Source organism: Microtus pennsylvanicus, chromosome 1 (assembly GCF_037038515.1).
Source record: "Microtus pennsylvanicus isolate mMicPen1 chromosome 1, mMicPen1.hap1, whole genome shotgun sequence".
Lineage (NCBI taxonomy): Eukaryota > Metazoa > Chordata > Mammalia > Rodentia > Cricetidae > Microtus > Microtus pennsylvanicus.
The window spans coordinates 39761943-39788186 of NC_134579.1; the positions used below are offsets into that span (position 1 = coordinate 39761943).

Consider the following 26244-nt stretch of genomic DNA (forward strand, 5'->3'; position numbering starts at 1 on the left):
AAAAGCACATGGCACCACCGCCTGTCTTCATTTCTCTTTTATTGCTGGCAAAGAGCACTGAGTGCCCAGCCCAGGTTTGTAAGTCTCTAGAGCTGCTGAGAGGTCTGGTAGTTCTAAGATACCTAACAGCATATCTTCATCTCTCTTTTCCATCTACCTTTAGCCAGCCTCCACTCCTCCCTGTCATACCTACACACACCCTTCAGTGCCCCTAAAGTTTCCTTTTCTATTTATATTCTCCCCTGGCCTGGCTAGTTTTGTGTCAATTTGACACAAGTTAGAGTTGTCTGAAAGGAGGGAACCTCAACTGAAAAAACAATGCCTCCATAGGATCCAGCTGTAAGGCATTTTCTTAATTAGTGTGGGAGGTACCAGCCCATGGTGAGTGGTACCACCCTTGAGCTGGTGGTCCTGGGTTCTATAAGAAAGAAGGCTGAACAAACCATGAAGAACAAGCCAGCAGGCAGCACCTCTCCATGGCCTCTGCACCAGATCCTGTCTCCAGGTTCCTGACCTGTTGGAGTTTCTGTCCTGACTTCCTTCAATGACGAACAACGATGTAGTGTAAGCCAAATAAACCCTTTCCTCACCAAAACTTTGTTTTGGTCGAGGTGTTTCATCTACTGCAAAAGATGTTCCAATGAGGGTTAAGAGATACGTTGGTCTTTGTATAGAATGATAAGTCATTAGGAGTTGGTTTACTATTACGTCCTTTAGCAGAGTAAGAGTAGTTTCTTCCCTAGGGCCTGGGCCTATCTACCACAGGTTCGTGGGCCCAATATTTGTATCAGGTATGGGTTTCAATCAGAGGAGTGAACCTTAAATCCAAGAAGAAAGTGGTTGGTTATTCCCATATTGTTCATGCCATTATTATACCAGTGGATGCGCCACTATTGCACAAGTGGACATGTCTTACCAAGTCAACCATTACTGTAGCCGGATAATATAAATGATTGCTTTTCTACTCCAAGAGCATGCATAGCATCTTCCAGCATGGTGAAATCTAGCCTATAGATGTGAAACTTCCAGGTGAATGCCATCTTGATTTCTCTGTGTTCTTCTGATTCCACTAGTTAGTATCTTCAGTAATACGGACTTACTGTCTGGTTATGGAAGGTAAAAAGCTTTGGCAATCATCTGTAATGTTTGCGAGGGTCTATGGAACTTCAATGGCCAGCAACTCCAAAAGAAGTAACCTATTCGTGGCACTGTACCCTGCTAGCCTGTGGGGTCTAGCAGGGGCATTATTATTCCATTATAGGGTGACTTCATTTAAACTCTTATTACATATGTTTAATGTGCATAATAAATATATATTTAGGAAGTTTCTGCAGTGGTAAATTTCTATATGAATTTTTTAAATTATTTAGAATTATTTACCCCTTTCTCTTATTCTTTTCTCTACCCTGCTTTCCCATTACCCACCCCATTAAGCCCTTCCTGTTCCATTATTTTCCTTTAACCCTTTATACCACTGTGTTCTATCTCCCCTTCCCTGAAGTCCTCCCTTCCATATATCACCTTAATAATTTATTAATCTCTATGTGCATTGCAAAGGAAACACACATATCTGGAGATACAAAACTAACATTCACAAAGGAAAAAAAAAACATAGGACATTTGTTTAGAAATAAAATGATTATTTCAAGATTCATCTACCTACCTGTGAATTTTAGTTTCATTTTTCTTAACAGATGAATAATATTCAATTTTTTAACATACCATAATGTTGGGAAATATTATTTTCAGGTGTGTGACTTTTGTTTACACTGCATTTGCTTAACTCTGTGAAGCTGTGTTACTGTGCCTGTTTAAAACACCTGATGATCTTAATAAAGAGTTAAACAGCCAATAGCAAGGCAGGAACAAGGATAGGCGGGGCTAACAGGCAGAGAGTATAAATAGGAGAACTCTGGGAGGAGAGCTACTGAGGAGCAAGAGAACAAGGAGGGGAGGACGTCACGGACCAACCACCCAGCCACACAGCAAGCCATGGAGAAAGAACACAAGAAAGGTAAACAAAAATAGAGAAAGATAAAAGCCCAGAGGCAAAAGGTAGTTGGGATAATTTAAGAAAAGCTGGCAAGAAACAAGCCACCCTAAGGCAGGGCATTCATAAGTAATAATAAGCCTCCATGTGATTTATTTGGGAGCTGGGTGATAGGAGCTCAAAAAGCCAAAAGAGCTTAACATCTCACAACACCACATTTTCCTTATCTATTCATGGACATCTAGGTTGTTTCCCTTTCCTGACTCTTGTGATTAGAGACATAATGAATGTAGATGAGCAAGTTTCCCGACAATAGGATACAGAGTTTTCCCATTTGTTGTTCTACTACTGTAGAGACACCATGACCAAGGCAACTTATAAAAGAAAGCCTTTAATTGGGAGCTTGCTTACACTTCAGAGGGTGAATTCCTGACCATCACGACAGGAAGCATGGCAGCCAGCAGGCAGGCAGGGTGTCAGGGTGCTGAGACGAGACAGTACTTCTGATCCACAAGTTGGGGGCAGAGATAGAAAGCCCTGACTTGGCATGGGCTTCAAGTGACACACCTCTTCCAGCGAGGCCACATTTCTAATACTTCCCCAAACACTTCAACTAGGGATCAAACATTTAAATATATGAGCCTCTGTGGGCCAATCCCATTTAAAGCACCACCACAGAGTTTTTTGGGTATATGTCCAAGAGGAGTTTAGCTAATCATATAGTAGCTCTATTTCTAGCTTTGAGAAGAATCTCCACACTGATATCCATAGTGACTGCACCTGTTTGCAGTGAATAACTGTTCCTTTCCTGTGCCAATAAGTTCATGTATATTCCCTACTTCCTTCTCCATCAGATTCAGGGTACCAAATCTTACATTGAAATCTTTAATATACTGGAGTTGAGTTTTATGCAGAATGAGAGAGAAAAATCTAGTTTCGTTCTTGCACGTGTTGTTAACCAGTTTTGTCAGCACCAGTGTGTGTTGTTGGTCTCTTTGCCAAAATAAGGTGACTGTAGAAGTATAGAATATTGTTCTTAAGATTTTTTTAAATCTATGTTTATGTATGAGGGCCTGCATGAATGTATGAGCGCCATGTGTATGCCTGTTGCCCTCAGAAGCCAGAAGAGGGCACTGAACCCTCTGTAATGCAGTTATAGACCATTAGGAGCCACCCTACTGATGCTAGGAACCATCTACAAGAATAACAAGTACTTTTGCAGCTGAGCCATCTCTCCAGGTTCCTAGATGTGGTTTCACACAACAGTTTTATAAAACATTACAGGTAAAAGAAACTGGATCAGAGAATACACGAGATGTCTCAAAAATATTTCTTATACTTAATATAAATCCTAAAATAAAAGGTTTAATTTACAAAAAAAAGCAGACTGTGTTAAAATGCATTTGGGAATAAACCTATAGCACTATATGCACATTATTATAAAAGAAACTGTCAAATTAATGTCTGCTTCTACCTTAAACTAAAATGGGACAAACAAAACCCAAAGTAAATTTCAAAAAAGCTCAAAGTAGAAACTTTGATAGAATAGAGGTAAATAATAAAGAAATGTGTATAACTGACAAACTTCTAACTAGACTGATCAGAAAAAGAAAACAACACAAGTGAGCAATAACGGAAGCTAAAGAAGGAACATCAACAGTGATCTCAAAGGCAAAAACTATACTAAGAAATTTGACAGTAGTGATTTGAGCAATGGTTATTAATTGTTAAGGAAACAATACACTTTTGGGTTATAAATGCTTTACTTACTTGAATGAATAAATAACAAAAATTAAGGATACATTCGTATAGCACCTGTTCTTGTTCCAATAGCCAAGATTTTCTGGACTGGATCAAAGGCCAGTGCTGTGGGCTGATAAGGAAAACCATGCCGAACTGTCTGAAAGAGAGGAGTAGAAATAGCTGTCAGGGAAGGAAAGATTAAAATCAAAGCAAGACACTATTACATGACCACAAGGATGACTATAATTAGCTTTTATATGAAAAAATGGGCAAAATGGGCACGGAATAACCTCTGAAACATTGTTGGTGATAGTACAAAATAAATTATTTTGTAATCACTTTAGAGAATTATCATACAGTCAGGCAGTGGTGGCACACCTTTAATCCCAAGATTTTAGAGGCAGAGACATGTGGGTATCTGTGAGTTTTGGTCCAGCCTCTCTACAGAGTGAGTTCCAAGACAGGGTTACACAGAGAAACTTTGTCTTGAAAAGAAAAAAGACTATCTTATAATTTGTAAACAAACTAAACATATACCATTTATACCTGTACCAGGCCCTAGCAATTCCACTGCATATGCACCCCAGAAAATTTAAGGCATATGTCCACAAAATAATTTTTTAATTATGACACTAGCAGCTTTAATCATAATAGTAGAAAATCAGAAATATCCCAGATGCCTATCAATAAAAGAATTTTAAAACGTGATACAACCATGAAATGAAATACCATGTAACAGTGAAAAGGTATTACTAATAGATTCGGGAATATGAATGATTATAAAAGTATTGTGACTAATGCATTGCAATTTTGTGTCCTACTTGTTTCTCTCCCACCTAATTTTATTTTCTATCACTGTCCTGCAGTTTAACAAATCAAATAATTCGTGATGATTAAAATTCATCCGTCCTAACGCCCTTTAATAACTTCCTTTCCAGATTTAATTATTTTTATTTTCTGATATTTGATTTGGTTCTTTTACTTGATGTATCTTAACAGTTTTTATGTGGCTACTAACTTTTAGGAAAAGCATTTTCTTTTCTTCACCCCCCATTACACAGGCACATGTTCTTACTAAATGCCTATCTCCCCAATAAAGCATAATTACTTGCATTGTGCTATTGCTACTCTCTTATTCTGCAACACAAATTGTTTACTCCCTGGGACTGAAATTGTTTTCTTAACTTGCTTAGTTTTTATCTGCTTGCTATTAATTCAATGTCAAATTTTTCCCACCAAATTTCATTTTAGTGATAAATATAAGGTACATATTTTTAGTGAGGTAAAGTCAGACAATCAAATGGCAGGCAAACAACCTGTAGTGACAAAAACAAACCAACTAGCCATCCTGGGCTCATGAGCAGAAGAAGAATGGGCTGGAGACAAAAGACCCTGAGAGAGAAAATACTACTCTTACTATGGTAATAATACCAAAGAAAACTCATTACATTGTACAACTTATATAATTTATATTATCTTAAGTATTGTAAAGGAAAATATTAATGAACATAAGTACAAAATGCTCAATAAGATATTAGTAATCTAATCCATTAATAAAGACAATAATGAAATGTATTTCAAATAGTTTATTGCAGAAATAGAAGTATGATGTCATATATAATTGCATCATCTTTAAGTATATTTGGAGTATATAGACTACATGCATATACTTCCTATATCTTTATACATATTTGACATCAAAATTAACTTACTTAACCATTTTCTTTCCTTAAATTTTGATCCCTACAGGTCTGAGCTTCAAACTGTAAGAACTTCTATCTATTCACAAAATAATTATATGTATGATACAGAGAAATGAACATAATTTTTATCATGTAAGTCTCTTTACAAATGGTATTTCTCAAAAGGAATCTTACGAGCATGCTGTACTTGATGTCACTACAACCTCTGTGAGCTTATTAGTTTGTGATGCTGACTGGTTCTTCAGATTAATTGCATGATCTCCTTATAATATTTAAATAGATACATTATTGTTGGAAAAAGTAAAAATAAAAATGAATTTTCTCTATAAAGCCAAAAGATCATTGGCACTATATTTCTTTTGTATAGAAAAGAAAAAGAAATTTTAGTTTGCCTCTGTTGGATTTAAACAAAAGCTTTGAGAGCAGAAGATAGTGAACATCACCCAGCCGCAGTTGGCTAGAATCTGTGGAGGGTAAACTGCGAATAGTTGGAAAACAGTTTCAATAAGAGGCTGAGGATGGCAGGAAATCTCTAGTTTCAGAAACAAAGTGGAATTATAAACTTGCGAGGCAATAGAGGAGAAAAGTCCAGAACCTGTCCTGGAGAGAGAAGCCGGCTCAGAGAGCCAGAGCAACTGCAGATGGCAGCAAAAGCCAGGGAGCCTGAGAAATCTGCAGTGTGCTCTGAGCACAGACATCTTAAAGGGAGAGGAGACAAAGGCTGACTGTGTCGACGGCACTTAGCAGAGGGATGAGATACCAAGAAAACCCTCTCCTCTTTGTCCAAGATGGGGGAAGCATCCAAACCATTTTCTAAAGAGTCCGGTTTAGTGGGCAGCTTGGTAACTCTCCCTGAACCATGTTCCTAGTACATAGAACAAGTATTGTGAGTTTAAAATCCAAAACTTGAACTGCAGAGGGGAAAAGCTTTGGATAAGAACTACACCCTATTCAATGAACTAGAATTGTGACCTAAGTCATCTTAGTTTTATTTTTGTTTTTTTGACAGGGTCTAACTACATAGCTTGCTAGGTAGGCCAAGCATGTCTTGAACTCACAGAGATCTGTCTGCCTCTGCTCAAATTCTGGGATTAAAGGCAGGCACCACCATATCCAGCTACTAGTTTACCTTCGGAGTAGAACACAGACTCCACTTTTGAAGATATCCTTGATCTTGAGAAGCACCCCCAACGGCATGACCAGCATTCTCAAGCCAACATAAAAAACAGTCCTGAGGTATGACCAGCATCACAGTCTGACCAGCAAACAAAGACTACTCAGGAGGATGCCTGGCATCTGTAATCCTTAAAAAGAATGTCTAAACTAGACTAGAACAGCACCTAGGTAAGAAATCACATTCAGACTGTACAGTCAAGCCCAGCTTTTTGCTTTCTTTCTGTATTCTTATTTCATGTTCAATGTTAGTTTTCCCCTTTTCCTTTTGCCTTATCATAGGCTCTCCTTAAACAACACAGGCTGCCCTAGAGCCAGGGACCAGGGTCCCTTCATCAGCCTTCCCAAACCTGTTGATGTTTTTAGATTGCCTGATTGCATTTGTTTACCTTTCTCTTTTCATTCCACCTATACTCCTCCCTTTGTCTCTACTGTCCCCACTTCTATTTGCTTTCTCCACCTCCATTTTTCCCTTTCTCATTCTAAAACTAATTGCTAGTCTTACTCTGTACCTTTCTATAGACATTCTAACTAGTATTTTTATACACACAATACTATGTTCCTATATTTACTAAATTATTAAAATTTTGAAACTGGTAAGACAGTTGAGTTTTAATTAATTATTGGTGTATTATCATAATGGGCCTATTCTTTGATTGTATTATTTATTCAGGTAGAATTCTGCTCTTGGAGTAATGCCGGAGTTAGAGTGTGCACTGAAGAAGATATGGCCTACTACTAAGATACAGTGGAAAAAGGATTATCACAACCTACTGCGACTTGAACATTGCAAACACTTCCACTAAAGAATGTGAGCAATGAAAACAAAATCTAACTGGCCATCTGAACATAGGTACATAATCCTAACATAAACAAACAAACAAAAGCAGAAACATGAAAAATCAAAACACTGCAGCACCTCAAAAAGTTACTAATCCATAGTAATTTCCTTTAATGAGAGTGAATTTGAAAATTCAAAAAAAACAAGGCTAGAGAGATGGCTCATTGGTTAAGAGTACTGGTTGCTCTTCCAGATATCCTGGGTTCAATTCCCAGCAATCACATGGCAGCTCAAAACTGTCTGTAACTCTAGTCCTAGGGGATCCAATGCCCTCTTCTGGCTTCCATAGCACCAGGCATGTACATGATACACATATACACATGCAGGCAAAATGCTTATACACATAAAATATTCAACATGTATAAAATAAAATAATTAAACTCAAAACATAGAACTTTAAAAAGAATAATATTAAATCTGTCTTTAAAAAAAGAGAGAAGGCATAAATAGGCTAGTCAAGGTGGTACATGTCTTTAATTACAGCACTTGGGACACTGAGGCAGGCAGCTTCTTCATGAGTTCAAAGCCAGTCTGGTCTACATAGTGAGTTCCATGTTATCCAGAACTACAAGTGCGATACTGTCTCCAAAACAAAAATCAAAAAATCAGAAGAAGAGGCACATTAACAAACTCCTGAATGGATTAAAAGAGAACTCAAGCCAACAACATAATGAAAAAAGGAAGTCGATATAAAAAATTAGAATTCAAGGAGAGAGAAATATTGAAAAAAACTGTAAATGGAAAGTTCAATTAAGTCAAATGATAAACTCAGTGGAAAGTTTCACCTATACAATGAATCAAGTGGAGAAAAGACTATCATAACCAAGTAGATGAATTAGAATATTCTGACAATTTTTAAAAATATAAGTGGAGCATATGAGATTTATGGAACATCATTTTAAAAGCCAAGCTTATGAGTTATGCACATAGATGAAGAAAAATATTATGCTAAAGGGATAGTATAGCAGAAAATTTTTCCTAACAGGGAAAGAGACGGCCACCAGGCTAGGGGATGCATTTAGACTGTCGGACAGAACCAGAAATTAACCTCCCATGTCATATTACAGGTAAAACACTAACACAACAAAGAAAGTAAATCAAAAGCTGCAAGAGAAAAACACCAACTCACTACATAGCAAAGCTGTCCTTCTTAATGGAAGGAGAAATAAAATGTTTAACTATAGGCACAAACTAAAGGAATTTATGACCATTACGCCAGAGCTACAGAAGACCCTCAGAGGAATCCTATATACGATAGAGAAAATATAGAAGATCCATGAAGCCTCAGGAAAGAATACAGTTTACGGGATAGAGAAATGTGAAAGGAACAAACAGTACCAACAATAGAACAGAGGGACTAAATGCTCGCCTTTAAATTGTAACTGCATATGTTAATGCTTTCAATCTCTTAATCAAAAGACAGACTAGGAGATTGGATTTTAAAGCAGAACCATCTGTTCATTGCCTATAAGAACTCACTTCGTTGTCACATACAGACAGCTTTAGGGCAAAGGCTGGAAGGATGATACACAGAGAAACCCTGTCTCAAAAACTCAAAGAAAATATTTTTAAAAAATAATATGTAAGCCTTGAAATTCTGGGGACCCAGAGAAATGGCTCAGCAGTTAAGAGCACTTGCTGTCAAACAAGACCTGAGTTTGGTTCCCAGCACCTATTTTAAAGGACTCAAACCTACTGTAACTCCAGCTCCAGGGGCTTCAACACCCTCTTCAGGCATCTATAGATACCTGCATACATGTACACAAGCCCCCACACAGACATATACATTTAAATAAAAATTAAGTCAATCTTAGAATTCTAAAACTATTAGTGGGAAACACCTCAGATACAAACAGAGGCGAAATCTTTCTAGAATGTACTCTGTTCCAGTCTGCCTTCTGTTAATGTGATAAACACAAAGTGTCTTGGAGGAAACAGTTTATTAGCTTCCTTCCACTTCCAACCCCAACCCATCATTGAGGGGAATCAGGGCTGAGTAGAAACTCAAGCAGGAGCAGACGCTGGAACCATGGAGGAAAAGTACTTAGAGGCTAGCTCCCGCTGTGCTCACTTGCTTCTGCTCAGCTAGCTTTCTTATACAGTTCAGGACTCTCTGCCTCTCATAGTGGTCTGAACCATACTACATCAATTAGTAATCAAGAAAATGACCTACAGACAACCCACAAGTCAATATGATGGAGACAAAGCCCTTATTGAAACTCCTTAGATAGTCTAGGCTATGTCAAGTTGATAGCTGAAACTAAGTAGAAGAGTCTCTAATTGCTCAGGAAATACTACCAAGAACTGAAACTGAGTTTACATGAAGTTAGAAAGTGTCTTCACAGTAAAATAAACAGTTAATTGAATATAACCTTCCAAACAGGAGAAAAATCTTGCTATCTATACATCTGTCAGAGGATTAATATCTAGGATATATAAAGAACTCATAAAAACAAAACAATAGGGGGCTGGAGAGATGGCTCAGAGGGTAAGAGCACTGGCTGCTCTTCCAGAGGTCCCGAGTTCAATTCCCAGCAACCACATGGTGGCTCACAACCATCTGTAATGAGACCTGGTGCCTTCCTTGCCAGCAGTACATTGGATGCTTAATAAATAAATCTTTAAAAAAAACCAAAACAATAAAAAGCTAATTAATAAATAGGGGATAACATAAACAGATAGTTTTCAATTGTTAAAGCCTCCAAAAGCCAGAAAACATATGGGAATATGATGGAGGAAGGTCATTGGCTAATAAAGGAACTGCCTTGGCCCATTTCATTGGTTAGAAGATAGGTGGGAGGAGTAAACAGAACAAAACGCTGGGAGGAAGAGGAAGTGAGGTCAGACTCCACAGCTCTCCTTGCGGGAGCAGACGCCTCAGAAGAGACGCCATGCTCCCGGCTCCTGGGCAGACACACGCTATGAAGCTCCGACCCAGGATGGACTTAGGCTAGAATCTTTCCGGTAAGACCGGTGCTATACAGATGATAAGAAATGGGCTAGTCCAGGTGCGAGAGTTAGCCTTGAAGAGGCTAAGTAGAAATGAGCCAAAGCAGTGTTTAAAGGAATACAGTTTGTGTGTTGTTATTTCGGGGCAAAAGCTAGCCGAGCAGGCGGCTGGGGTGTTGGGGACGCAGCCCCGCGTCCTTATTACTACACCCCAGCCGCCTGCTCGGCTAGCTTTTGCCCTGAAATAACAACACACAAACTGTATTCATTTAAACACTGCTTTGGCCCATTCCTATCTAGCCTCTTCTAGGCTAATTCTCACATATTAATTTAGCCCATTTCTAATCATCTGTGTAGTGCCCCTAGGTGCGCTTACCGGGAAGATTCTAGCCTATGTCCATCCTGGGTCGGAGCTTCATTGCTTGCGTCTGCCTGGGAGGTGGGAGCATGGTGTCTCTCTGAGGCGTCTGCTCCAGAGAGGAGAGCTGTGGAGTCTGACCTCACTTCCTCTTCCTCCCAGCGTTTTGTTCTGTTTACTCCTCCCACCTATCTTCTACCAATGAAATGGGCCAAGGCAGTTCCTTTATTAGCCAATGACCTTCCTCCATCAGGAATATATTCAACATCCTTAGCCATCAGGAAATGAACGTCAATTTAAATGGCTATCACTGAGTAAACAAGGAACAATAGTTGTTAGAGAGGATGCCAGGGAATGGAAATCCTTATACACTGCTGATGGAGAGGTAAATTGGTACAAACACTGTGGAAATCCACATGGAGTGTCCTCGAAAAAATAAAAAATAAAGACTAAAAATAGATCTGTCATATGACCCAGCTATATCACTTCTAAAGGACCCGAAGGACTCTATGCCACAGAGATACCTGAATATACATGTCTATTACAGCTCTACTCACAGTAGCCAAGTCATAGACTTGGTCTAAGTAGCTGCTAATAGGTGAATGTATACAGAAAATATGACATATATATATACAATGGAGTTTTATTCAGCCATAAGGAATGAAATTATATCCTTTGGAGGGGAATGATTGATGCAATTGGAGATAATCATATTAAGTGAATTAACAACTCAAATATAAAAAGTCAAATACCATTTTTTCTATGATTTTTAGTTTCTATAATTCTTTATATATACACAAATCACTTACACACACATACACACACACACACGATATGAAAGCAGAAAGGAGATTAGAAAAAGGGAGGAGATTCCCAGAAGTGAGTTGGAGAAGGGAAAATAAAGGAAAGGTATAAGATGGTGATAAATATGACTAAAGTACATGATACAATTTAAAAAATGCAAAACTCAGTACTATATGCAATGAACTACCTAATCTCATTTAAATTAACACAAGAATAATTCAATGTCAGGATGTATACTGACAGTATTACATCAACAAATTGAAGAATAGAAACATGTTGTTAATGGTTTCTAGAAAGCCATCTGATGAACTTTAGTGATTAATACAACACCTTACAAAAATACAATTAAAAGAAAACTACCCAAAGATGGCAAATATTAACAAAAATAGCAATGCACATAATAAATAGCAAAAGCTATAATAATTCCTATTAAAACCAGGAAAAGACCTATCATTATTCTTTAGCTTTGTTTTATAGGTTCAAACTATTTCGGCAACTCAAGAATTTGAAAAGATTCACATAAGAAAATAAGAAATAAAAGAGACTTCCAACACTTTCTAGAGAACTAGAGAGATGGCTCAGCAGGTGAGAATACTTCCTGCACAAGCACAAAGATCTGAGTTTTCATCTCTAGCACCCATATTTAAAAGCCCATGTAGACACACAGGCACTTATTAACTCAGCACTGTGGGAGACAATTGTAGAAAGACGGTTTGCTAGGCTTTCTAGCTGCAAATACAGATTCAGTGAAGGACTGTCTCAAGAGAATAAGAAATGGTGTAATCCTCCTGATACATGAACACTCACATACCACACAAGCACACACCATACACACACTTACATAAATGGATCTTTTAGAAATTATTTAGTAATGAGTTTGCGGGATTACTATTGTGAAATGGCCATCCTCCCAAAAGCAATCTACAGATACAATGCAATCCCCATCAAACTTCTAATGCAATTCTTCACAGAAATTGGAAAAACAATCTTAAAGTGTTGACAGAAGTTTCTGTCCCACCTGGTCTTGCAGTTGTTCAGACCCAAAGAAACACACAGAGGTTTATATCAATTATAAACTGTTCAGCCTATTAGCTCAAGCTTATTATTAACTAGCTCTTACAACTTAAATTAATCCATAATTCTTATCTATGTTTAGCCACGTGGTTTGGTACCTTTTCTCAGTGCAGCATTCTCATCTAGCTTCCTCAGTGTCTGGGTGGTTATTGACTCTCTGCCTTTCCTCTTTCCAAAATTCTCCTAGTCTGGTTGTCCCACCAATATTAAAGTTCACATGGAAGCACAAAGACCCAGGATAGCTTTTAAAAACTCCTGAATTATAAAAACACTGCTGGAGTAATCACCATACCTGTTTTACTACAGAGCCACAGTAATAAACATAGCATGATGGTACTGGCATAAAAACAGATACATCGATCAATGACATACAATTGAGGATCCAGATAAGTCTACACACCTAAATGCGCCTGATTTTTAGCAAAGATGTCAAAAACGCACATTGGAGGAAAGAAAGCATCTCTAACAAATGCTAGAAAATTGGATGTCCACATGCGGAAGAGTTACTAATACTTATCTTTTACCATGCACAAAAGCAAATTCCAAACAGATAGAGAACATTAGTGTCAAATCAAAGACGCTAACATTTCCAGAGAAGGAGTAAAGATATAGGCTCAGGTAAGGACTTTCTGCACAGGACCTGGATCCCACCGGAAATAGGTTCAACAGTCCGCAAGTGGAGCCTCATTAAATTCGAAAGCTGCTACACTGCAAAGGAAACTGAATCAAGTGAAGGGACAGCCTACAGAATGGGGATCTTTGCCAGCTATACATCAGACAGAGGACGAATATCTAGAACTCAACACCAAAAAAAAAAAAAACAGTTTTGAGAATAGGCTAGCAAACTGAACAGGGAGCTCTCAAATGAAGAAATACTGAAAAATATTTTTAAAGTATTCACCATCCTCGGCTATCAAGGAAATACAAAATAAAACTATTTTGAGGCCTCATCTTACTGAAGTAAGAACATCTAAAATCAAGAGAAAAAATGACAAATACTGGTGAGAATGTGGAGGAAATCATTCCCTATTCACTGCTGATGGGAGTATAAACTGATGCAACCACTGTAGAACTTAAGTGTGAAGGTTCCTCAGAAACTAGATATAGAACTGCCATATGACTCAGATACACTACTCCTAAACATGGCTTCCAAAGACTCATATCAAACTATAGACGTTCTTGGTCATCTGTGTTCATTATAGCCTTATTTATAATAACTAGGAATTGGAGTCAATTAATGTGAAAATGTGATATATATACACAATGGAATACTATCCAGCTACAAAGAGAAACGAAATTATAAAACTTGCAGGTAAATGGATTCACTTGGCAAAATATTATACTGAGTAAAGTAACACAAACCCAGAAAAACAAATGCTATATTTTCTCTACCATATGTGGATATCATATGTCAAACCTTTAGGTTTCTGCTTAACTTAAGAGTTATCTGTAGAAGCCAGAAAAAAATATATAAAACAGCCACTGGGGCAAGGGAAAGGCCTAAGGAGGATAGTGACAGACTGTGTTATAAATAAAGGAAAATAATGGGATGAGAGGTATAAGTGTGGAGAGGAATGGAAAGGTAGGACAGAGGAGAGTTTGGAGTGACAGATAGCAAAGAGTAAGGATTATAAAAAAGCCATATAGAAACCTCCAATTTTGAGCCAGGCGGTAGTGGCACACGCCTTTAATCCCAGCACTCAGGAGGCAGAGGCAGGCGGATCTCTGTGAGTTTGAGGCTAGCCTGGTCTACAAGAGCTAGTGCCAGGACAGGAACCAAAAAGCTATGGAGAAACCCTGTCTCGAAAATCAAAATAAATAAATAAATAAATGAAACCTACAATTTTATAAGCTTAATAAAATAAAAAAAATTTAATGTTGGAATGGAGGTACTCTTTCCTCTCAGAAGCCATAGTTTATTAAACTATTATATTATAATATATAATTTTTATATAATATTATATATATATTATTATAAATTATTTTTAGTTTATAAACTAAAAATCCTAGTACCAGATATATGATACTGCCCTATGAGCTGTTGGTCAGCTTGTTATCTTGTAAAGACAACTGAAACAATATGGATCATAAAATTGTTCCCAGCTGCCAACCAGAAAGTGATAGTAATATCCTACTCCTGACAACACACACTTTGGTCACAGGAAGTGGAGAAATCAAGCTGGAACTGAAACCTCCTCCTTGGTGAATTGTTTTCATAGTGCAGAGGGTGTGTTGCTAAAATTCCTTCCCTGGAAGACTTGTAAACAAACATCCACCCCTCCTCCTAAGGTCCCAACAAACCAAGGTAGAGCTCTACATTAGTTTACCTAGGAGAACTAATGAGTTTATAAAGCTTACTAACAGAGAGCAATGGGAAAGGGGTTACGGGCAGGAGCATAGGTGACTTTAATGCTACACTGAAAGGTGTGCACCCAGCATAAATGACAGCTCCTCCGTGGCTGCATAAATAGAACCCCTTCTCCTCATTTCTGCAAGACCCAGTGCAATTAGGGCAGAATTGTATAAGATGGATTAGAAGGGATAGCTAGATGGTTATGGTCCCATGATCCTCTCACCTTTCAATGAGGCAAAGTAAACAGTAGTCAAAAGGCCCAGATGTGATGACCTTTTGTGAGCAAGCTCACTGAAGCTCCTAAAGTTGGTGGCAATCTAGTTCAGAGGATAATACTGTACAACAGGCTATGGAGTATGCTGGGTGTGGGTAGGAAGTGAAATGGGGTAATAGGGGTAAAAGGAATTAAAATTCATTATATACATGTAAGAAGTTGATAAAGAATACATTTTAAAAGCTTAGTTAATAATTGCTAGTATTAGGAAGGATCTCAGAGGAGTTGTGGGAAGGGAAAATAATTGGAATATTTTGTATAAAAACTATTTTCAATAAAGGAAAAGTAGGAAAAAATGATACAACCACTTAGGTTGTATGTCTGGAATATCATCAATAAACTTTTAAATGAAGAAAGTCTCCAACCCATGCAGAAAGAAAGAGAGCGTTTAGATACAAAGTAAATAAAAATCAATAACTTGTCTGTAATAGCAATAATGACTAATAAAGTTATAATATCATCATTTATATATTTAGTATAATTCTAAAATATATTGAATTTTTTAAAGTCCCCAAAACAAAGGTTGTATTCAGTGTTTTTCAGTAATGTATTTTCCATTATGTAAAGTACCTGGTAAGAGAAAATTGTATTACTACCTTGAAATTTAACTGTTTTATATAATCACCACTGAATATATATAATAATTTATAATATTATATATAATTTATAAATTATTATAATATAATAATTTATATAATAGCCGAATAAATTAATGAACTTTAATGTTTATGTAAAACTTCAGGAGTTACAACTGTTAGAATTCTATTAGGAGACCAGAGCTGATGTCATCAGTTTCTGTTGTAGCTCTGACAACAAAATCCCATCAGAATTTAGTATTCAAGAAAAAATTTGTTTACATGCCTAAGAATTTTCATGTTTGCTCTGTGACTGAAGCTGCAAAAGCATCTCTTTTCAAAGTATATCTTCTAAAATATATTAGTGGGAAAACTATTTATACATACAAAGAAAGGAAGTTCACATCATTAGTATTGTTTTATATATAGCTAATTCACCCACTCCTCTCTCTCAAATCCCAGGTTACAGCTTCACTGCTATAACAAATATGTGCCAAGATTCTAAAGCAACAGCAGTTTAGCTTTTACTCAACATGACCGAAGAATGACTGCAGTACTTTTTTTCCCCAGATCAATTCCAAGCTCCTTTATGAGCAGGGATTATGCCTTTCATTTTCTGTCCTTCACTAAGCTTTGGGCTATGACTAAATATCTAGAATTTTATAAGCTCAATATCTTCTACGTATAAGCAGTATTTTCTTTAAAATTTATATTTTAAAAACATTAATGGTTATAACAATTTTTTACTGTGAAATAAAATCCTTAGAATAATTTTTAAATCAATATATAATTATCTCTGTATTTGGGGGTAATGTTTCAATTTTCCATACTAATGAAGGAACATAAAAATTCTCAATAACTTCCATCATCACTCTTTCTCACCGAGTACATTTGCGATTGTCGCCATATGTACCTGCTAGAGTGATAGAAAATAATGAGAACTCAGATTTTTGACACAAAACTGAAAAAATATATAAATATTAGATGTTATATATCCCAATGTTTTACTTGGCCTACTGTGAACTTAGATTAATCCCTATTACTTAATTACAAACTACTCAAGGTCAGAAATTCTGTTTTTGAGGTATAAAAGCCCCAGAGTATTCAAAACACAATTGAATTTTGTCGTAACAGTCCAACACATATAGTAGCTTATCTAAAGTTTACAACTGCTAATTTTCAAAAACATCTAAGATTCATAAGGGAAGTGTGTTTGTAAACATGCCTTGTAGATTGAACACATTATGTAAGTATGAATTTATACTACTTAAACTTAACAGAGAAGTACTTTTTCAAAATAGGAAGGAATTAAATTCAAACTTAACTCACTCCAGCCAATGAGAGGGCTCAGCAGGTAAATATGCTGCCAAGCTTGACAACCTGATTACAACGCCCGGGACCTGAATGGTGGAACAAAAATAACCAACTCCATGGTGCATGATGCCCTCCTCAGGCATAAATAAATGTGATTTTTAAAAAGGCACTTTCTTTAAAACGTATGTATATCTCATACTTTCTCTCATATCACATTATTGTATTCTAGAAGTGATTTAAATACAGTCACATTTGTAACAAACAGTCCAGAGATAAAACCTAAAGGATAGTCAATTCTATCTGATTTATTACTCAATAAAAGGGAACAGAACTGAAAGATTAAAAAAATCAAAAAAAAGTCTCTATTGCAACTGGAAAGCTCTATATAAAATGTTTCTACTATTATTGTTTCTTCTTTTCCAACTTTAGATAATTTTATCATCTGTCTTAAATATTTAATCTCTGCCCTGAGACCTATTAGCAGTTTACGTGTCTCCAATATTCTTGTTTCAATATATAATACAGGATGGATACATTATTCTTCCTTCATCCACACCTTGACAAATCACCACCAATTAATACCAATGTCTTGTGCAACCTTATGGTTATACATTTCTAAACTCCTTCAAAACCCACAGTTTCTTTACTAGAGATCAAGCCCACTCTCTGTTCCCACTATCACACTTCCAATTAAACTCCCCTTGTCTGAAACTTTTATTTTATTCCTGGCGACACTAATGTCTCCCTCTTTAGTTCATTTAACAACAGCATTCTATAGCTTAATTGTTGCAGGATATTTGTACACTGTATGAAGATGTAGCATCGTGATTGGTTTAATAAAAAGCTGAATAGCCAATAACTAGGCAGGATAGGTTAAGCAGGACTTCTGGGCAGAGAGAGGAACTGAGGGTATGAATTTAGGCACAGTGAGATAGCAGCAAGACACTGAGGAGTTGGACGGACAGAATGGAAGAGGGGTTAAAAAGCCATGTGGCAGAACATAGATTAATAGAAACAGGTTAATTTAAATTATAAGAGCTAGTTATTAACAAGCCTAAGCTAACGGCCAAGATTTCTTAATTAATAATAATTATCTGTTTCATTATTTGGGGGCTGGCAGTCCGAAAAAAGTCCAACAAAGCTTGTACACTTCTTAGCCTACCACTTAATCCTGTATCATGCTTGTTCAAAATTGGAGGCATTTGATATATATTTTAAAGATCTTTCTCATTGTTCAACAATAAAAATAGAAAGTAACCATCATAAAATACATTTTAGCCCTGTAGTAAATAGAAAAACATTTTTAAATGAACATGTTGTGAAACAACATCATAGAGGCAGATAACATAAAAGAAAATTGTGCTAGAAATCAGGAGTACAAGCTCAGGGTCCAGATCTGCCACTGACTAAGTAACTTGAACATATTTCTTAACATCTTCATGTTTCCTCTATCAACACTTCACATGGAATATCTCTTTTAATTTCCACTGATTTTTATTGCATGATGTCATAGATGGTGTTTTTATGAAAAAAATTGAGGCTTAGAGATGTTGATTAATTGTTCAAGGTCCGTAAACTACAGAAACACAACACAACTTGACTGATGGCTTCAAGGCTGACTAATTGTATCTTAAGATGAAAGAGTGACCTGGATTGCCCCATATGGATTTAAGATTGAGACAGAAAGGCCTTCCAAAAGCAGTATATTATTGCACTTGAGTTAGGGTCAAGATCACTCACTAAATTGAAGAAATGACAAAATAAAAATCAAACATTTCACTAAAGAGAGTAAATGAGTTCAAGAAATCCCTGTACCTCATACTTCAATTTTAAACAAATAGGTCTGGACTAATATTTCTAGACTAGTATTTCTAATCTTTAAGAGAGAATTTACATAAAAAGTCATTCCAGACAAGCAAAACACCCCTTTTTATTTTATTTTTATTGTTTTTATTGAGTTATATATTTTCTCCATTTCCCTCCCTTCCTTCCCCCTGTCTTTCTACTCTTTCTTATAGTCCCCATGCTCCCAATTTACTCAGGAGACCTTGTCTTTTTCTACTTCGCATGTAGGTAAGATCCATGCATGTCTCTTTTATGGTCCTCTTTGTTGTCTGGGTTCTCTGGGGTTGTGAATTGTAGGCTGATTTTTCTTTGTTTTGTATCTAAAAGTCACTTATGAGTGAGTACTCTTATATTTGTCTTTCTGGGTCTGAAAACAACTCCCCCCCCCCTTTTTTTAAAGAAAAACTCTTTCTTCTCAGGGGCATTCTGGAATAAAGTCAATCAGATTTGATTAGGGAGAAAATCTGATTCACATTACTCATATAGCTTTTAAAGCATTGCTACTCAAAACTTTGGAGTATTAAAACAACTAACTCTTCCTCTCCCAGCAGGTTTTTTTTTTTTATTTTTTTATTTTTTATTTTCGAGACAGGGTTTCTCCGTAGCTTTTTGGTTCCTGTCCTGGAACTAGCTCTTGTAGACCAGGCTGGCCTCGAACTCACAGAGATCCGCCTGCCTCTGCCTCCCCAGTGCTAGGATTAAAGGCGAGCACCACTACTGCCCGGCTCTCTCCCAGCAGTTTTAAATTGACAATAGCTCCTCAGCTAGGAATGGTACTTCATGTCTTCCTTCCCAGTTCCATGTGTGTGTGGGAGGGGCAGGGGAGAAAACACAAAGTTAACTTATATTTTAGTTATTGTTCTACTGCAACTCCTATTTTTTTAAAAAGGCATTTAATTAGGGGCTTCCATGACTATTATAGTGGAAAGTGGGCAGATAAGACCCTGAAACAGTAGCTGAGAGCTTTACACACTAATCCACAGCAGCAGGTAAACAGAGAGACAGACACTGGGCCAGGTGTGGGCTTTTGAAACTTCAAAGTCCATCCCCAGTGACACACTTCCTCCAATCTTTCCCAAACAGTTCCACCAACTCGTTACCAACCATTCACACATATGAATCTATGTAGGCTACTCTCATTCAAACATCCACAGATGGGCAGGAAAGTTGGAGGCACATCTGAGGGGAGGGATAAATGTAGTCAAAACTCATTAAAAGAAGTTTTCAAGGAATAAAAAATTTATAACCCTAAAGCATTAGTTTATCAATTTCTGTGGAATATATGAAGACAGTTCAAATTTTCAAATATGGGCAGAAAAAACTATGAATGTGTGTGTGTGTGTGTGTGAGAGAGAGAGAGAGAGAGAGAGAGAGAGAGAGAGAGAGAGAGAGAGAGAGAGAGAGAGAGATGACTGTACCTGGATATAGGTTCCTATCAACAGAAGCCTGCTCAGACCTCAGACCATGGGATAAAAACTAAGCAGATAAATGCCTTAGGAGGAACGTCTGAGATCTTCTGACTCTGCGTGTTCCAGACACTAATATGCCAAGACAGGAAAAGACAGAATTTCTAGAGAAATGCAAGAGTATTCTCACATTACATACTGAAATACCCTTATTTTAGTACACTGCTCAAATTCAATGTCCAAAGGACTACAGATTTCTTATTTTATAATAAAAAACCATAACAAATATTTAAAAAGGAAAACATCTTGCACATTGACTTATTGTCACAATTGGGCTACCTTAATGAATGGCAGTATATTCATCTATTTATAAAAAACAACGTAAGGAGACCAATATAGAAATAAATAGAAAGCTAGAAACTGAAAATTTTTCTCCTCTACTGAAGCAGAAGCCATGAGTGCAGTATTTTTCAGGCAGGAGAGCACAAATCCCAACAGTGATATTTCAAGATCCCGTGGGTAGTAGCAGCAGAGAGCTGTAGAAAAAGAAGCCCCAAGAAAGGAGTGGATCTAACAGCAGCAGGATTCTGTGCACGGATCTTCTTGCCTGCTCTACACACAGGTCAACCGATGTAACTAGGAAGATCTGTCTGAAAAGACTTAGACAATCTATAAGAACCAGTTATTTATATAACTGGAAATTTTCAGATAAATGAACAGAAATTGATTCAAAACTACAAATCATAATTGAAATAAATCACACTACTGGCAAATTTGACCTGATAGAGAGCTTAAATTCTCAAGTTAAATGAAATTTTATCCTTATGGTTATGTGTCTTAAGGCAAGTCTCTTTAAGCTTCTGTTTCCTTATCTGACTCATAAAAATAAAAACAGTTGTTCATAGGATTGTGATTGACAATCAAAAGAGAATTATTCTTCTAAAATACTTAGCACAGTAAATGACTGGAAGTCTTCAATAAATGTCATTAGCATTGCCTGCTTTTACTGTTTAAACATATGCTAACAGGCTGGAGAGATGGCTCAACAATTAAGAGCATTGGCTGCTCTTCCAAAAGATCCAGGTTCAATTCCCAGAACCCACACGATGATTCACAACTGTCTGTAACTGTAGTTCCAGGGCATCCAGAGCCCTATACTGGCCCCATTAGGCACTGCATGTACATGGTATACAGACATACATGTAGGCACCCTTGAAAATAAAATAAATCTAAAAGAATTGTGCTAAACATGCTACTTATTGGCCTTTGCTTCACCTGGGCCATGAAACATCTCCTTCCTGTTCAGCATTTCCTAATTCTCCATTATCAGCTCCCACCGGGCTAATGAGCTAGTCTGCTCAGCAAGATGTATGTATATATGGATGTTAGTGTGCATGTTTGTACCTTCATATACATTCCCACATCTGTGATCATTCATTTCTATAACAGGTATAAATAACTGGCTTTTTATTACATGATACACATTTTCATTAAAATAAGTTTTGTAAGAAATAAAGTTCTGTTTATTGTAGTCTTGTCATGAGGGATAAAGAACAGATATGCACTGTCAAGATAACTACATTTCATGTAAATGGCAGAAAGGCATCAGTTAGAACTGTTAAATACTGACAAAAACAGATTATATTCTACTTTATCTGTCTCTCCAAAGACAAGATAAAGCACATGAACCTACAGTTCATAGGGTTCTGTTTCACATAAATTCAAAAAATGGAAAACCTAGTAAAAAAATAATCCTTTATTTTTGTTATAACAATTTAGGACCAGGAACAGAGCAGATCACATTTGCTGGGATAGAACAGGACCGTTATCAAAAGACTAAATGCCTATCGAATTTTTCTTATTTTCCTACCATTCTAAAAATGTGAAGCTATTTCAAAATGTAACTTATTCAACTCAATATATCCCCATTATAAAAAGTTAAATATTTGAAAAAAGGAGAAAGCAATAGATGAAATAAAAGTAACAAATATAAGTACTAAAAGAAATGATAGATATGTGTAGCTTATTTAAATACTATTCCCTCTACTTTTATGCATATTAAAATATACCAAATCATTTTTCTCTTTATGTGTATGTGGTATGTGCATGTATTTGTATTCATGTGTGTAAAATTATGTGTGTGGACATTGGGTGGCTTCCTCAATCACTTCTCCACCTTACTTCCTGAGGCTGAACCTGGAACTTGCTGACAAATTACTGCCTGACCAATAAGCTCCAGGGATCCTCTTGTCTCCACCCTAGATGCATAATACTTGTGTTACAGATGCCAGGAAATACATCTGGCTTTTCGCTTGGGTGCCAGGAGTGTGAACTGAAGTGCTCATGCTTGTGATGCAAGCTCTTTACTGACCAAGACATCTTCCCAGACTTACCCATACAAAATTTTGTAAAAAACCTTGCTGTCTAAATAGGTATATAGGATTTTTTTTTTTTTTTGCTTTTCAATTTCTTTGTCTATCTCAACAGTCCTCTGGAATAGGAAATATGTTACCAATGTTATTAGTACTATCTTTTAGAGGAATCAAAAACAAAATTGAAGGAGGTCAAGGAAGAGACCACAGAGATTAAAGGGTATGCTATGCAAACATAGGACATAGATTTAGAGCCCCAGAATATACTTAAAGAGCCAAGCTAGACATGGCAACACATATCTAGAACACCAGCGCTGGGAGGCAGTGACAGAGGAGCCCAAGGGTTTCTGGCCAGCCTAGTCAGTCAGTGAAATCCTAGCTCAGAGACCTTTAAAAATAAGAAAGATAGCAATGGTGGAAGACACTCGTGTCTACTACTAGCCTGTACGTGCATGGGCGCATGCACAATGGTACACATAGATACCTATACCACTGTCCAGATTCGGACAGAACTGTAGGTTTAACAAGAAAACAAAAAACCCAAACTCACTAGATACTATACTTAGTAAACTCTTGTAGGCCCAGAGTGCTCATATATATATCATGCCATATTTTAAATCTTCTCTCTCAGATCTCCTTATCTGTTTGCAAGCACCCACTTTGTTGTTGTGTCCAGAAATTACAAAGAACCACTCTAAATAAGCAAAGGTAAAAATTTGCCTAGAGAGCTCAAAATCCTATAAATTTCCCTAAAACTTAGCTTTCCATTTCATGGTCCCTCACCCGAAGCACTTAGATATCTTACTGGTTTGTCTATAGCTTCTTAGGTTTAGGTTATATACTAACAATGGAGCTCTTTCACCAAATATACCATTATAGAATTCTATACCAATAAAGAATTGCCAAATCCTAGACCAGCATTACACCATTTGTTAAGGAGACAAAAAATATAACTAACTATTCAGGTTTTCTTTCAAAATCAAATATAAGATCAAATAATAATCTTTGCAAAGTGCAATGGTTTATCCTGATTGTCATCTTGATTGGGTGTGAAATTAACTAAGGGGTGTGAAATTAACCTCTGGGGAGGGTTAACTAAAAGGAAAATATCTCCCTGAAAAGAGGCAGTGCCTTCCAGTGGCCACTCATATATCAAGAGGTCTGAGGAAAAAGCAGTATCACTTCCTTCAGCCTTTACTCCTTGCTGTTGATTGCCTCTATCCCATTGCGGTTCTGTTGCTATTTTTTCCTGTCACCAGAATCCTGCTTCCTCAGCCTTTCAAGATCAGAAGCTCACCCAGAATTCTCCAGGCTTTCAATACCAGATTGAGACAGAAATATCCAGTCATGTGGACCATGCAACTACTAGGTTCTTAGCCTCTCCAGCACTATCAAGCTCATGTAGTTTGGGAGGTCATATTGTCTATGTGTTGCTTTTATTGTTTAATGAATAAAGAACTGGCTTGACCTATAGCATGGGAGGAGAAGGGCGGAGTCAGAGGGACACCATGGATCTGCCACCAGAAATAGATGTACTGAAGCTTTGCTGGTAGGCCACAACCTTGTGGTGGTATGCAGATTAATAGAAATTAGTTAAATTAAGATGTAAGAGTTGGCCAATAAGAAGCCAGAGCAGTGTTTTAATCAATACAGTTTCTGTGTGGTTATTTTGGGACTAAGCAGCTGGGAACAAATAAGCAGCCTACTAGAACAGTCATGTAATATATATGAGTCAATCTAATAAATCCCTTTTTAATATACATTCTCTGTTAGTTCTGTTCCTGTAGAGAACCCTGACTAATACATTAACATAAGTTTCTAATTTACTCTAAAAGTTAAGATGGAAAGCAGAAAAAGAAAATTTTTACTGGTCTAGCTTTTTATAGCAAAGACAAGCAATGTAACTTTTAGCTTCTCTCCCTCTTCTCGATTCCCTTCAAATACCTCAAAGGGCATTTCAAATGTCATTTTCCTAAACTACTGGCCATGCATTCTAGATAATAATTTAAAACTAAATTTTTACTTAACTTTTTTCAGTTAAAATTGTTCTTCTGTAAAATCCAATAAACTCCACTCTGGACAAGAATACATGATATCTATGGAGCAGAAATTTTACCAAGGTATGTTAAATTTGAAAATACAAAAGTAGCATTGCTTGCTTGCCTGCTTTTGCTTATTGCTGAGGAGTGTATCTATCCCATTTAAATTTAAAAGGAGAAAAAGTCTTAATTCTATAATCTCAAAAGAATTTTGAAAAGTATGTCACAGCTTTTTAAGGACTATAAACATTATAAATATTCCAGAATAAAGTTGCTGAATATAAAGATGGCATTAAAAATATGGCTTTGTTGAAGAGCTTATTAAAAGTAAAGGGATATGCAAAAGCATTTGTTGGACACAAATTAGCATTCAAGGGCTAAAGATGTGGGTGAGCGGCAGAGAACTTGTCTAGCATGCATGAGGGCTTGAGTTCAATCTCTAGCACAAGAAAGGAAGAAAATAAATCCACGACTGACATAACAAAGGGATCTTATTACAGGTTTGGGAAAGATTTGGTATATTGGATCAAACATCATGAGTTATTTATTAAAATGGAGGTAGATCTCCATCTCTAATTCATTGTAGTAGTCACTTTTCCCATTGCTGTGATGAAATACCGCACAGGAAGACAAAGAAATGAATACTGGTGCTCTCCTAACTTTTTCCTTGTTCTCCTTTAATTCAGTCTAGGGTGCCAGCCCACAGCATGGTGCCACCCACACTCAGTGGTCTTCCCTCCTTGCTTAGACTTCTTTGGAAGCACCCTCACAGACAGCTCCTAGTTGTGCCTACTTCGTGATTCTGAGTCCTGTCAAGTTGACAACAAAAATTATCCACTCTCAAGAACATAGAATGGCAAAATAATTAATACATAACCATCTTATCTTTATGTGTTTGGGCTTGATTTCTATAGTTCTAAAGAGAAAAAAAAGTGTGCAAAAATCCATTAGAGGGTTAAGATTCAATACAGGTATATATTGTATAATATCTATTTAAATCTGTCTACTATATTTATTTCCCCATTTAACCTTTGTGGTAAGATTCAAAATCCTTTCTTCCAGACTTTTCAAAGGTACATTATATTTATTACCAGTTTTGTATAGGCGCTTCCTCCAAATTGAAACATGCTCCCCTTGAGGGAGAGGAAAGGTCATAGAACTTTGGAAGTAAAGAAAATGGCACAGATCTGAGAGAGCAGAAACTTACAAGATTCTCAAAAAGCCTCCCCAGTTTTATACAAGGAATAAACAACTGCAGAAAAAAGAGACTCTGACCAATCCATTCACAAAGGAGATTTATTTGACTTGTAGAGCTGCCTGCAAGTTGTGTGCAAAGAGCTCCAGGGATGTAGCTTTCTCCAAGCATCGCCCTTAGTGGGATGGGCTTTTTAGTTAGACTTTGGTAAATCATTACTTTGGTCTGTTCCATTC

At 36.8% G+C, this 26244-nt stretch overlaps 1 protein-coding gene across 18 annotated transcripts in view; it reads right to left on the reverse strand.

The window, feature by feature from the left end:
- Positions 1-26244, reverse strand: part of Stxbp5l (syntaxin binding protein 5L) — a 210654-nt gene that overhangs the window by 165970 nt on the left and 18440 nt on the right. For all 18 annotated transcript variants that reach the window (XR_012909712.1, XM_075962211.1, XM_075962301.1 and 15 more), the window contains exon 3: positions 3793-3890. Coding sequence is in view for 17 of the 18 variants with exons in the window: in XM_075962211.1 (XP_075818326.1) it covers positions 3793-3890 (98 nt within the window). In the remaining variant the exon portion in view is untranslated. The remainder of the gene's footprint in view (positions 1-3792; positions 3891-26244) is intronic.